This window comes from Delphinapterus leucas, chromosome 11 (assembly GCF_059928025.1).
Source record: "Delphinapterus leucas isolate spDelLeu-1000000601 "Yukka" chromosome 11, BTC_Dleu_Yukka2, whole genome shotgun sequence".
Classification (NCBI taxonomy): Eukaryota; Metazoa; Chordata; class Mammalia; order Artiodactyla; family Monodontidae; genus Delphinapterus; species Delphinapterus leucas.
The window spans coordinates 40795933-40810326 of record NC_143139.1 but is presented as its reverse complement, the minus strand read 5'-3'; the positions used below and the strand labels follow the sequence as shown (position 1 = coordinate 40810326).

Below are 14394 nucleotides of genomic sequence, written 5' to 3'. Positions count from 1 at the left end.
ACTGCTGTGTTACTTCTTTGGGGTCAGAGTGAGCCCACCTGTTCACATGGATTTTTCAGAGCTGCAGAAACGAAAGCTTAGCACTCCACGTCAGGAGAGTCTCATGGCTCATTGAAGTTCTTTTGGGGTGGAATAAAGTCACCTCTTTGAGATCTTTAGAGAAGTTCCGGTGTCTCTTTGGATACGTGGTCTAGTAGCAGAGAACCCAGAAGCTACTGTTGATGAATAGCAGTTTTCTTAATCTGGACTGACAGGGATGAAGCCACAGTATAACTGAGACAGAGGAGTTTGGTCAGCTGCTGTAGGAGATGATGAGAGGGATAGTAATAGGCACTTCCACAAAAGGAAAGTTGGTGGAAACAGCCCCTACCTACCCTCAATGTTTACAGGTCGTATGGTGGGTTAGCAAGCAGGGGACTTGGTGAGATTTTCATATGTATCTGAAGAGCTGAGCCAGATGTTACACGGTAACAGTAGAGGCATGTAGAAATGCTTCCAGTGGAGTCCTTTATGCCTAGTTACCAATCAGGGCTGATGTTTAAGCCAAGTTTTAAATATGGTACTAGTTAACTATAATATAGATTATATTTGAGCAATTATAAAGTTTGCCTTGAAATACAGTATGGTATGGGTTTTTAGAGTAAAACAGGTCTCAAGAAAAATAATTTTAAGTTGTGTCTGGAAACCAACTGGGGGTGACTCCTGCTAGTTTTCCTTTGTCAGCACTGATTTTTAAGGGATCCTGTTAACATTTGATTTTGTTGCTTCCTTTTAGAGTATATTCCGTGTCGTGTTCCATGACAGACGGCTACAATACACTGAACATCAGCAGCTGGAGGGCTGGAGGTGGAACCGACCTGGAGATAGAATTCTTGACATAGGTAAGTTAAGAGAATCTGTTGCCCAGGAAATGCCTATAACTATGGTCTGAGAATTGGTTTTCTTTCCTTGATGTTTACTTTGATTCAAAATGCTTCAGGGGCTCAGTTAACATGAACCTAGAAGTGGTTATTGATTAAGCATAAGAAATTACTGATATAATGATTCCAAAACTGAAGTTGAAAGTGTAGACACTTCAGTTCTGTAACAGTTGCATCCATAACTTGAGGGTAAGTTTTTGTTTTTTAAATTTAGTTGTGGTAAAATATACATAACATAAAATTTACCATTTTAGCCATTTTTAAGTGTACATTTCAGTTGCATTAAGTACACTCACATCGTTGTGCAATCGTCACTACCATCCATCTCTAGAACTTTTTTCATCTTGCAAAACTGAAACTCTGTACCCATGAAACAATAACTTCCCATTCCCTCCGCTCCCCAGTCCCTGGTAACCACCATTCTACTTTTTGTCTGTATCAATGTGACTACTGTAGGTGCCTCAGATAAGTGAAATCATTCAGTGTTTGTCTTTTTTGTGATTGGGTTATTTCAGTTACCATAATCCTCAAGATTCATACATATAGTAGCATGTGCCACGATTTCCTTCTTTTTGGGAACCCTTGTGCACTGTTGTGGGAATGTAAGTTGGTACGGCCACTATGGAAAACAGTATGGAGGTTTCTCAAAAAACTAAAAATAGAACTACCATATGACCCAGCAATTCCACTCCTGGGTATATATCCAAAAGAAACAAAAACAATTCAAAAAGATACATGCAGGGGCTTCCCTGGCGGCGCAGTGGTTGAGAGTCCGCCTAATGATGCAGGGGATACGGGTTCGTGCCCCAGTCCAGGAAGATCCCACATGCCGCGGAGTGGCTGGGCCCGTGAGCCATGGCCGCTGAGCCTGTGTGTCCGGAGCCTGTGCTCCGCAACAGGAGAGGCCACAACAGTGAGAGGCCCGCGTACCGCAAAAAAAAAGATACATGCACCCCAGTGTTCATAGCAGCATTATTTACAGTTGCCAAGATATGGAAGCAACCTAAGTGTCCATCAACAGATAAATGTATAAAAAAGATGTGAGATATATATATACACATACACACACACTTACATACATATATATATTTATACACAGATATACACACAATGGAATATTAGCCATAAAAAAGAATGAAATTTTACCATTTGCAGCAACATGGATGGACTTGGAGGTCATTATGCTAAGTGAAAAGTCAGATAGGGAAAGACAAATGCTGTATGATATCACTTATATGTGGAATCTAAAAAATACAACAAACTAGTGAATGAAACAAAAAAGAATTTTTTTTTCTTAAATCCTAAAGGGAAGGATCTTTACAAACACACATGCAGCCTCTCTTCATGAATGTACTTTTAATTCTGGCATCTGTGTCTTTGATCTCTTATTGGTTGTCATCTCCTATTGGTAAGCATAGTTGTTAAACAAATCTAAGTACTACTATTTTTATCTGAGAAAACACTGGTTCTCCTACAGATATCTTGATATATATTTGATAAACTGGCTTTAGGATAAATCCAACATAGCTAATGCTGTGGAGTGGAACCCACTTAATGCTTTCTTGTTTGAATCATTGATAACTAAAACAGTAGAAAACTTATAGCATAGTTATGATAATAAATATCAGCCTGGCCTTATCCCCCAGTTTGAATATTAATAGAAGTCAGGGAATGGTATTTAAATATATGCCGTATGGAATGGAAAGCAAAGTTCTAAAGCCCATTCATTTTTCTTCCCTCCTGAGAATAAGATGTGTCACTCTGTTATAGGATTCTTTGATGACTTCATAAGTCAGCATCAATTGTTACGTTAAATTTTCCCCACTTATATTTGTGATACAACACTTTCTGCCTTTATTCAGACACTCTGCTTTATCCTTCTATGACAGTCCTCTTAGTTTACTTCTAGCAGTAATACTAACCTTAAAACTGTTAGTGAAACAGATTGTGAATTAAATTTTTCATGACACTAGAGCCAGTGTGTAGACTAAATCCATCTTTAAATAGAATTTTGGCACATTAAAAGGAAACTACTTTTAAATTGTCTTATTGTAAAAACTTTTTTAAATGGAAAAAAGATACCTAAAAGGAAAGTATTTAGGTCAATTTTAGGTCTAATCAAACTCTTTTTATTGGCAAAAAAAGGTTTAAGGTATGATACACAAAAATCTTGGTAACTAGGGACCAATAATGTAAGAATCGGTGCTTTCTTATTTAAACCCAGTAGCACTCAGAATTGTTCAATGATAACCATTTGTTTCTCAGATATCCCAATGTCTGTGGGTATAATCGATCCTAGGGCTAATCCAAACCAACTAAATACAGTGGAGTTCCTGTGGGACCCTGCAAAGAGGACATCTGTGTTCATTCAGGTAAGACACTGCAGATAGGGCTCCAGTTTTGAAGAGGATCTCTTACTACCAGTTTGGTTCTTAAAGGATAAAACATGTTGAATTTGAAATCTTTACAGGGTTGAATCTCTCAACAAGTGCAGACTTACTCGACATGTGCCTGAAAGCAATGAGGAGTTTCTGAATTGCTCTTCTAATTTCCCCAATTTATTTATTTGTTTCTCTCAAAAATACTTGCTAGTGGTTGCATAATATTTTATTCTTTGGATGTGCTTACCTAACAATTATTTAGCTTTGAGAATGTTCTAATTTTTCACTATTATCCAAGAAGTTATTTAGAACATCTTTATACTTAGAATTTGATTTGCATATCTGATTATGTCCTTTGGGTAGATTGCTTGAAAAGTCTTATTTGTTAGAGTTTATTTGTATGATAACCGGTAGTTTGAGCACTTCTCATCAGGTAGTCACTGTGTTAAGTAAATACTTTTTATACATGATTTTACTTAAGACTTTCAAAAATAATCCTGTGTTGTAAGAATAGTCCTTGAGGCTTAGAGAAAATAACTTACCCAAGCTAGTATTTGGTCAACCAAGATTCCACTATTAAGATTACCAAGATCTTGGACTTTATGCAGTAGCCTAGCAAACCTTTTTCTTCCTATTGCTTGTGAGCTTTCATATTTACTGTGTTCCCAGCATGGATGGTGCCTGTGCTTTCTAAAATCTACCTTAAAGTTCAGGAAAGTTTTACTAACAGAAACCATTTCTCTTTTATGTTAACTCTGTCTTTTCTGAAACGATTAATGAATTCCTCACAGTAGCTTTTTGTTAACATTAGATCTGTACATTTACTTTGTTTGCACTTGTAAATCGTTTAAGTTTTCCTCGTTTCCTCATGAGAGTGTGAATTCTTCATGATCAAAAAGAGAGGAAAAGTTTTTTTTGTAGGTGTTTAAAGGTTTTGCTGTTAGTAGTTGCCCCAAAAATGTTGCTGACTGGTTTGGCTAGCTAACAGTACTGAAACCTGGCTGGATGTTGTATTCTTTTCAGGTGCATTGCATTAGCACAGAGTTCACTATGAGGAAACATGGTGGAGAGAAGGGAGTGCCATTTCGAGTACAAATCGATACCTTCAAGGAGAATGAGAACGGGGAATATACTGAGCACTTACACTCAGCCAGCTGCCAGATCAAAGTCTTCAAGGTACTCCTGGGCGCTGTGCTGGCCCTTGGAACTTTCTCTCTCGTCTTTCATTTGCAACATTAGTCACCAAGTGAGAAAGTCAGCTTGTCCCATCTTCAAAAACTAGGAAAGCTCAGCCTAAATTAGAGTTATTGAAATAATTACTGATATGCCCGGTAAAGAAATTTAAATAGGGATGGTCATGGGAGAAGGGGAACTTGGAAAGGGGATCATATGGATATCATATGGATAAATACCTTCTCATTGCGAAAGATTCATTAATACAGCAGTATTCAGAGCATGACACTGAAGTCCCCCTTTACCACTCTTACCCTGACTCCCCAACCTCTCCCCAGAGGTGACCACTGTCAATAATTTCATATGTATCTTTCTAGTTCCCTTCTGTGCTCTTATATACACAGGTACCTAGATATACATATATTTTCTTTTCTTTGAAACATAAATGGGATTATATGAATTGTTTTGAAGCTTGTTTTTTTCAGTTAACTATGTGCTTTAGAGATGTTTCCACGTCTGTAGCTATAGATCTCTCATTCTTTTTCAACTCCATCACATATTTAAATATCCTATTTTCAGACTTAGATGTAATGATGGATCTTGTCTTTACCTCATTGTACATACCTTTTTGTTTCACATGTGACTATTTTAAGTTCGTAGAAGTAATATTGTTGAGTCAAAGGGTGAGTGTGTGAGTTTGAAACAAAATATTTCTCATTTTAGCCCAAAGGTGCAGACAGAAAACAAAAAACAGATAGGGAGAAAATGGAGAAACGAACGCCTCATGAGAAGGAGAAATATCAACCTTCCTATGAGACAACTATACTCACAGAGGTAAAAGGATTTCTTCTGGTGACAATTTCAATCAGTACTTTTTACTCTTAAAAGAAAAATACAATTATTTTGCAATATACAGTTGACCCTTGAACAACACAGGTTTGAACTGCATGGGTTCATTTATACATAGATTTTTTTTCCCACTAAATATATACTACAGTACTACATGGTTTGCAGTTCGTTGAATCCAAGGATGCAGATACAAAGGGCTGACTGTCAAGTTATACCCGGATTTCTGACTGTGGAGGGGGAGACGGTGCTCCTAATACCTGCGTTGTTCAAGGGTCAACTGTATACATATATCATTATGTTGTATACCTAAAACTAATACAATGTTCATGTCAATTTTAAAAAAAAAGAAACATCACTTCCAGTCTGGTCAAAACGTACTTGTCCTCTTAGTTGTGAGGGCCTCTGAGGAATTAAGATTTACTAATCAAGATGTGCTATTCGACAGATGAACTTATCTACAAAACAGAAATAGAGTTACAAATGTAGAAAACAAACTTATGGTTACCAGGGGGTAAGCTGGGGGAAGGATAAATTGGGAGACTGGGATTGACATATACACACTACTGTATAAAAAATAGATAACTAATAAGGACCTACTGTATAGCACAGGGAACTCTACTCAGTATTCTGTAATGGCCTATATGGGAAAAGAATCTTAAAAAGAGTGGATATATATATATGTATAACTGATCCACTTTGCTGTATACCTGAAACTAATACAACATTGTAAATCAACTATACTCCAATAAAATTAAAAAAAAAAAAAAAGACGCGCCATTTGAGTAACAGTAGTACATCTTTGTGGAATTTTGACACTGAAAGAGTCAAATGTACTTTCTGTGTCTAAGTTGTCCTTTGTTTTTAGTGTTCTCCATGGCCCGAGATCACATATGTCAATAATTCCCCATCACCTGGCTTCAACAGTTCCCATAACAATTTTTCTCTTGGGGAAGGGTAAGTCTGGGAAATTGGCTTGTGTTTGTCCTAAATATGTATTCTTTTGTTATGTCTCCATAAACAAAATCTTTCCAAATCAATAAGACCTTCTATTTGGTCAGTCTTTGATGGACTTATATATTAACTGAGGTTTGGGTTATCTTCAAAAGAGACTGAAAGAGTTTTATGTAGCCTTTTTTCCCCCCTATTATTTATTTATTTTATTTTATTTCATTTTTTTTGGCCACGCCACAAGGCTTATGGGATTTAGTTTTTCATTGCCCTTACGGCCCTCGGCAGTGAGAGCGCAGAGTCCTAACCTCTGGACCTCCAGGGAATTCCCTTTTCCCCACTATTAGGAAACAGCATTTATGGTCAGTTTTTAGTGATTCAGGGAATGGATTTTCTGGGTTTTTCCCTTCTCCCTCTTACTGCTTCTCTTAAAGTTATTTCACTTCCTGATCAGAGTGGTCGTTGGGAATTGAAACACAGTTGTGCAAACAGTAAAATCTGTTTGGTTACTTATTAAGAATGATCCCAACACCTAATTATTATGAATCTTTGATAATTGGGGGAAGAAGGTGAAGATGAGAGCCAAAATGAAGTTTGGGAATTATCTGTGGGACGCATTTAGTCTTACTGTGTTTTACCATCAGAGATAATTGAAAGTTGGTATAGACGCCTACTCCAGTTAAAGAAAGTTGTCTTATAGTTCCAGCATTTAACACATATTCTACATAGGTCATATTGAAATGTGAAATAGTTAGGTTGTGAAATGTGTGAGTATATTGTTTGGTTGTGATGTTCGTTTTTGAATTTATTTAGGCTCTATGTTCATCCTACTTCTGCAAGTATTTAATTAAGGTTGTTTAGGGAAGTCTCTGGCGGTCCAGTGGCTGGGACTCTGTGCTTCCACCGCAGGGGCACGGGTTCAATCCCTGATCGGGAACTAGAATCCCACAGCCCATGCAGTGCGGCCAAAAAAAAAAAAAAAAAAGTAGCTTAAATATTCAAAATGTAACAGTTAAGAATAAAACTAGGTAGAAATTGTAGGAAAAATAGATAACTAGAGCCCTGAGATAAGTTAATTACTAAATTTGATAACTGAATTTGAATTTTGCAGCTAAGGCCAAAATAAAAAAAAAGAAGAAGAAAAAGATCTTTTTTGAAAGAAAAATCTGTTACCAAACTATGGATTATGCAGTCTACTTATAGGCAATTTAAAATATGATATAGAATGAGAGTTTTAAAATTTTCTTCTGTCATGTAGTTCATTATTAGGCTCAAATTTTTCTCCCATAAAAGAAGTAATCATTAGGGAAGAGAGACAATCTGTAGAGCAAAAGGAAGTATAGGGGAAGATCAAGGCTGTGGAGATAACCCTTGGATCACAAATTAGCACTAATTTTTGAAGCTATTTTAAAAATAATTATTGTGTTTTTTATTATAAAAGTATGTGATCACATTGCATTGTATACTATTTATTCTAATTTTTTCCTGTATCTGTGTGTATATTTATACACTTCATACAGTAGTAATATATTGATTACTTTTATATTCTGATATTTTTAGTTTACATTCTAATAAGCTTATGTTAAGTATTGTTTATGCCATAATTTATCTAATCAGTCCCAACTTACTGGAATTTTGGTATTTTTTTCAATTTCTTCAATAATAAAAAATGACATAGTTTCTGCTGCTACCACCCCCCCCAACACACAAAAGTCTTTATGCTAAAATAATAGATAATAGAAGTATTGGATCCAAGAGTAAGAATGTTTTATGAGATAGCACAGATTCCCTTAAATCTCTAGCTTAAGACTTACGATGATGAAGAATGGGCGATGAACCCTAGTATGTGTCATGAACTCATCCTTTCATTTTAAATGTTTCTTTAGAAATGGTTCACCAAACCACCAGCCAGAGCCACCCCCTCCAGTCACAGATGTAAGTCTAAAGTTATATAAATGTCAGTTATTATAGTCTAATAGTCTGATGTCTGATAATACTTTGGTGACTGTGTGATTCAGTAGAAATGCCCAACTTTTAGGGAGTATTATTCATTCACTAAGCAAACATTTATTGAATTTTGGCCTGAACCAGATACTGTGCTGTATTTAAGGAACTTTCAGTCTAGTGGGGAAGATAAGGATGGAATTCCATGGATATCTTGCATGGTTAGAGAAAGAAGACTGATGTATAAACAACTTCCAAGCAAACTCAGCCTGTCTGAATGTGGGTGTATTTGGCTGTTGTTACCTAATGATGTAACGTTTACCTTTTTAAAGTTGAGTCTATTTAGTTACAAAAAAAAATGCTTTCCCTCTTTCAGAACCTCTTGCCAACAACCACACCTCAGGAGGCTCAGCAGTGGTTGCATCGAAACCGTTTTTCCACATTCACAAGGCTTTTTACAAACTTCTCAGGTTAAATTTGCTTGTCCTTTTGTTTTCCCCAGCATGGGATTTCCTTTACATTCCAGGGCCTCCTGGTATCCCTGTGTTGTTTTGTGTGTAGAGGGGGGAGATCTTAATGCGTTTTTCTGATTAAATGAATTTCATTGAACCCTTCAGACTTTCTCACCAGCTGCAGCTGTGCTGTGAAATGCTCAAAAAAGAAAGACCTCTTAGTTTAAACTCATTTTAATTTTAAAATATTTATTCTATACAATACTTTAAAATATATTATCCATAAAATATTTTATCAAGGAGCATTGCAGGTGGTCGGAAATTTTCCCCTTGATATCACTATATTATGTTTTCTTTGCACATTCCACTCTTATTTAGCATCTTCTGTGTACCAGGTATGGTAGGAATACACAAATGGATAAGGCATATTTCCTGATCAGTCACCATCTAGTATCAGAGAAAACCCAAATCAAAATAAAACCCTGAAAAAGGTAAACAAATAGTTGTAATGCAATAGATAAGTGTAAGGCTCTGGAGTTTGGGAATATGTGTGATGTGTGATGCGTGAGGTATATCTTGAGGGCTGAGGAAGAGTCTGTTGGTCAGACAGTGGAAGGATATTTCAGGCAGGAGGAACAACTTGCTCATTAGGCGTGATCAGCATGATGAAAGCATAGGGTTAAATGAATAAGTTAATTGGGTGGGAATTGAGGTGGGAGAGGATGCAGGGGCCGGGTCATGGAGGGCCTTATATGCCATGCAAGAGATTATGACTGTAGCATACTAGTAATGAGGTGTCCTGTAACAGAGTCCATTTTAAGTCATTAACAAGGAGAATCTTTGCCTTTATCACCCATTTTCTTATATTTATTCCAGGGGCAGATTTATTGAAGCTAACTAGAGATGATGTGATTCAAATCTGTGGCCCTGCAGATGGAATCAGACTTTTTAATGCATTGAAAGGCCGGTATGTAATTAGTGTTAAAATATCAGTGGGGCTGGATTTCAAATGGATTTGGATTCAGGGACTCTTCGCAATACTTTTTGTACAGCTAAATACATCTTGTCGAAACATTCTTTTCGAATGCCAGCTTTGTGCCGAATAAAGATGAAAAATATCTTTTCCTGTACTTGATCCAAGGAGTTCCTCATGATACTCCATTTTTCATTAGTTTTTTTCATTCAGTTAAATATCCATTGTCCCTGTTATGAGCCATTAGGCTTTGGTGATACATTGATGAGCTTTCTGATGGGGAGAGAGATGAAGATTATAAACTATAAGTATTTTGAATAGTGATAAGTATTTTGAAGGAAAACAAAACAAACAAACAAAAATAAGGTTGTGGCCTACAGAGTACAGAATATAGTCAGGAAAGACCTCTCTGAGGAGGGGGCATTTAAACTGAGTTATGAGAAGGATGGAAGCTTTGGAGTCATGAGGGAAGAACATTCTATGCAGAAGAAACAGTGGGTGCAAAGGTCCTGAACTCAGTTTTACTAAAGAAGAGATTATTCTTAAGTTTGGGTAGGAATTGCTTAAGTGTCTGCTTACAAATATTACATGTAATACAGAGGAATTTCTAGTCTCTGTTTGGGATTTACAGTTTAAAATAGGAAGTAGTAATATTGATGGAAAAAAATACAGGTCAGTGCCATAGAACCAAATCAGTGACTAAATAATGAAACAGATTGTGAAGTATTTGTGTTTGTGTATATTACAAGAGATAATTGAATCAAGTTGGAAACTTTTTTAAAAAATAAATTTATTAATTTTGGCTGTGTTGGATCTTCGTTTCTGTGTGAGGGCCTTCTCTAGTTGCGGCGAGCAGGGGGGTCACTCTTCATCGCGGTGCGCGGGCCTCTCACTGTCGCGGCCTTCTCTTGTTGCGGAGCACAGGCTCCAGACGCGCAGGCTCAGCGGCCATGGCGCACGGGCCTAGTTGCTCCGTGGCATGTGGGATCTTCCCAGACCAGGGCTCGAACCCGTGTTCCCCGCATTGGCAGGCAGATTCTCAACCACTGCGCCACCAGGGAAGCCCAAGTTGGAAACTTTTAAGGAAAGAGGTGAAATTCAAGGGTTGATGACTGGAAGGAAAAGAATGGATCTTTCATTTTTAAAAGTATTACCTACAGAGGAGCTTCCCTGGTGGCGCAGTGGTTGAGAATCAGCCTGCCAATGCAGGGGACACGGGTTTGAGCCCTGGTCTGGGAAGATCCCACATGCCGCGGAGCAGCTAAGCTCGTGTGCCACAATTACTGAGCCTGTGCTCTAGAGCCCGTGAGCCACAACTACTGAGCCCGCGTGCCGCAACTACTAAAGCCCGCGCGCCTAGAGCCCATGCTCCGCAATGAGAAGCCACCACAATGAGAAACCCGCACACTGCAACGAAGAGTAGCCCATGCTCGCCGCAACTGGAGAAAGCCCGCACGCAGCAGTGAAAACCCAACACAGCCAAAAATAAATAATTTAAAAAAAAAAAGTATTACCTACAGAGCATTTAGAAATAGGAAGGAATCAGATGATCAGAGCAAGAGGTAATTCAATATTGTTGTCTAAGAAGAAAGAACAGAAAGAAGGCTAAAGACGCTTAGGAGAAGATAATGAGGGAAATAAGATTTTCTAGTTTATCTTGTTGGTACTTTTAAGTATCAATAGAAGGTATGTCTTGAACTGACCCACAAAACAGTGGCTCACACATTTTGAATCTTTCTAACCTTTACATCAAAGGTTACAAACTCAAATGACTACAGAGACCACATGTAAATGAGTGACAGTCAAGTCTGGGGGGTACTGAAGAATGCATGCACCACGCAAGTAGAACAGCTGATTGGGTGTTTTGTAAGAATGGGGGCCTTGGATCACCAGATCTGATTTTTCAAGGAAAACCAGAGGTTTATATGAGGGCTTCTGTTGGAATGAATTCAGTTAAACACACACACACACCAGTGGGGAGCTAAAATGTAGACACACAAGTTCTTAAAATGTGCTCACCATGAAAGAGTTGAGTAACAGCTTTCTTTTTTCCTCCTTAGGATGGTGCGCCCAAGGCTAACCATTTACGTTTGTCAGGAATCCTTGCAGCTGAGGGAGCAGCAGCAACAGCAGCAGCAGCAGCAGCAGAAGCATGAGGATGGAGACTCAAATGGTACTTTCTTCGGTAGGTCGTTCTGCACAGGCCAGGACAGATATGAAGAAAAATGAAGAGATGACTTATGAGCATGTGTGATGGGAATTTATCAAACAGCAGATTCAGCATTTGCTAGAAGGAATATGGTAATTGCTAATGTTTATTGAGTTCCTAATATATGCCCGGCACTATTCTCTGCACGTTTACATGTTTTAATTTTTACAACCGGTGTTTCCTCTTTGCAGTAGATTTTATTGTTTTTGCCAACATTTCGATGAGGAAGATGAGGCTTAGGGATGTTAAGTAACTTGCCCCAGGTCACACACAGCTAGCGAGTGGTTGAGCTGACATTTCAATTCAGGCAGTCTGCCTCTGAGTCCTTCAGGAAAGTGGGCATTCCTAGTGATCAGATTACATTTAAGACCAGAGACACTTTGTACTGACTGCCTTTGCTTTCTCCTTTTTGCAGTTTACCATGCCATCTACCTAGAAGAACTGACAGCTGTTGAACTGACAGAAAAAATCGCTCAGCTTTTCAGCATTTCCCCTTGCCAGATCAGCCAGATCTACAAGCAGGGGCCCACAGGAATCCATGTGCTCATTAGTGACGAGGTAGATTTTCAGCACAGCTGACTCACCAGACGACAGTGATTTGTCTGGGCAGATGACAGGAGCAGGAACTGTTCTACTGGGGCAGAGTGCTCTGTTTTCTAAGACAAGAGGTTTTCAAATGTTTTTGTTTGCTTACCTCCTACAATGATGTTTTAAAACTGTGTATCCCCTTGCACGTTTTTAGGTTGACTTAAAATTTTTTGTTTTAAGTTTAAATAGTTGCAAAAGATGTCATTTCTGGGCATATTATATGACATTTAAAAATGAAATGATTACTTCACTACTCTAGCTATATTCCATGTAACCTAAATACAAGAGTAATTTAATACTGTCATCTGTTTAAAAAAATACATGAATATACTTTTTTAACAGAATTTTTATATCATTTCTCTGCTTCGTTAAACTCATATTTTCATTCACTTCCTCCATAGAATTTCATCTTACCATAACCTACCTTTATGCTTGAATATCTTTTATTAATTATCCTACCATATTTCTTTAAAACAAAAATTTGCTTCAATAAAAGTAAAAAATATCTCTTCTGAATAGAATTATCACCATAATTATACAATGGATTAAAATAACATAAATGTATTATATGTTTTGATAAGTAATTATTAAACATTAAGAAAAAATTTATTAATGCATTAGTGCATCTAGGGAGTTCCCTGGTAGCCTAGTGGTTAGGATTCTCAGCTTTCAGTGCCAGGGCCTGGGGTTCAATCCCCGGTTGGGGAACTGAGATCCCGCAAGCCGTACGGTGTGGCCAAAAATAAATAAATAAAATAAAATACAATAAAAGTGCATCTATTAATGAGATGGATGAGATTACTCGATTCCTTACCCTCCCTCCCACAGACAGTTAATTCATCGATAGATAAATACTGCCTGTTGATTGCCAGAATGAAATAGAGTTCAGCATCAATTCCATCCCGTTTTTTTTCCCCTAGATATAAGTGCTGTGGAATCTGTTCCATATAAATTGATAGACAGGAATGGATGGAGTTTGCTGTAACAGCATTGCTGGATTTTTTTTTTTTAACTTCTGAGTTATGTGCCAAAAATTGCATAGTGATATTATCAAAAATTATTTTGAATCATCTGTCATTTGACAATTTGTGATTAGATCACTTCAATTCTGGTGAAAGAATTGAAAATAAGACTTTATTACCCAGTCATTTGAGTTCCCGTTTGCAATTACACTTCTGCATCCTGGAGGCTTTTATACTCCAGGGCAGTGCATCTTCATAGGATTTCAAGAAGGTGAAACTCTTGCCTTTATTTTATAAAATGGGAAAAGGGAGTTTGAGAAGGGAAGTGGGAAAGGAAGACTGAAGAGGTTCTCAGATGGTTTTAGGAAAGAACAGATATGGAAGTTTAATTCCTCCCATATGGGCCTATCTGTATCTGTGTGCCCCTTGGAAAGTCTTGGGGGTTAGCCCAGGAAAATGCACACTCGAATTTTAAGAAAGCTGTTTTAGAATGCTTAGCTTTTAAAGCTTTTGAAAACGAAATAGGAGAGAAAACAAAACAAAGGATTATTCTTCACTTATATCTAGTATAATAAACACACAGGCAAAATAAATATAGCAAACCAAGGTTTTAATAATCAGCAAAACTTCTTGCTTTTTTCAGATGATACAGAACTTTCAGGAAGAAGCCTGTTTTATTCTGGACACAATGAAAGGTAATGAAGTAGTAAGACAAATGCCTTTCTCGAAGGAGTTTGAGGGTTTTTTTTATAGTACTTTGAGGAGAGAGGGAAAGTATTAACTGCCATATTTGAGGTAAAGGAAGTGACATTATTAGAGATTGTTCCTTTTTATGAATTGGCTTCTTGCCATTATTAGAGTAGACAGTGTAACTGATGACTTCCTGCCATTTTCTTCCACCTTCCATGGACAAAGGATGAAACGGAGGCATGCTGTTCTTATAATGCATGTTTATTACAAGTATTCTGTGATAATTAAGTATACTGCCCTCTGTC

General features: G+C 37.5%; 1 protein-coding gene across 4 annotated transcripts in view; it reads left to right on the top strand.

Moving 5' to 3' along the window:
• TFCP2 (transcription factor CP2) overlaps nucleotides 1–14394 on the top strand; it is a 51335-nt gene that overhangs the window by 35376 nt on the left and 1565 nt on the right. For 3 of the 4 annotated variants that reach the window (XM_089920722.1, XM_022572156.2, XM_022572155.2), the window contains 11 exons: nucleotides 776–881; nucleotides 3186–3292; nucleotides 4325–4477; nucleotides 5198–5308; nucleotides 6189–6277; nucleotides 8158–8206; nucleotides 8592–8685; nucleotides 9544–9634; nucleotides 11701–11825; nucleotides 12265–12407; nucleotides 14043–14094. In XM_089920722.1, coding sequence (XP_089776848.1) covers nucleotides 776–881; nucleotides 3186–3292; nucleotides 4325–4477; nucleotides 5198–5308; nucleotides 6189–6277; nucleotides 8158–8206; nucleotides 8592–8685; nucleotides 9544–9634; nucleotides 11701–11825; nucleotides 12265–12407; nucleotides 14043–14094 — 1120 coding nt within the window. The remainder of the gene's footprint in view (nucleotides 1–775; nucleotides 882–3185; nucleotides 3293–4324; nucleotides 4478–5197; nucleotides 5309–6188; nucleotides 6278–8157; nucleotides 8207–8591; nucleotides 8686–9543; nucleotides 9635–11700; nucleotides 11826–12264; nucleotides 12408–14042; nucleotides 14095–14394) is intronic. The other variant, XM_022572157.3, reaches the window with a different exon arrangement.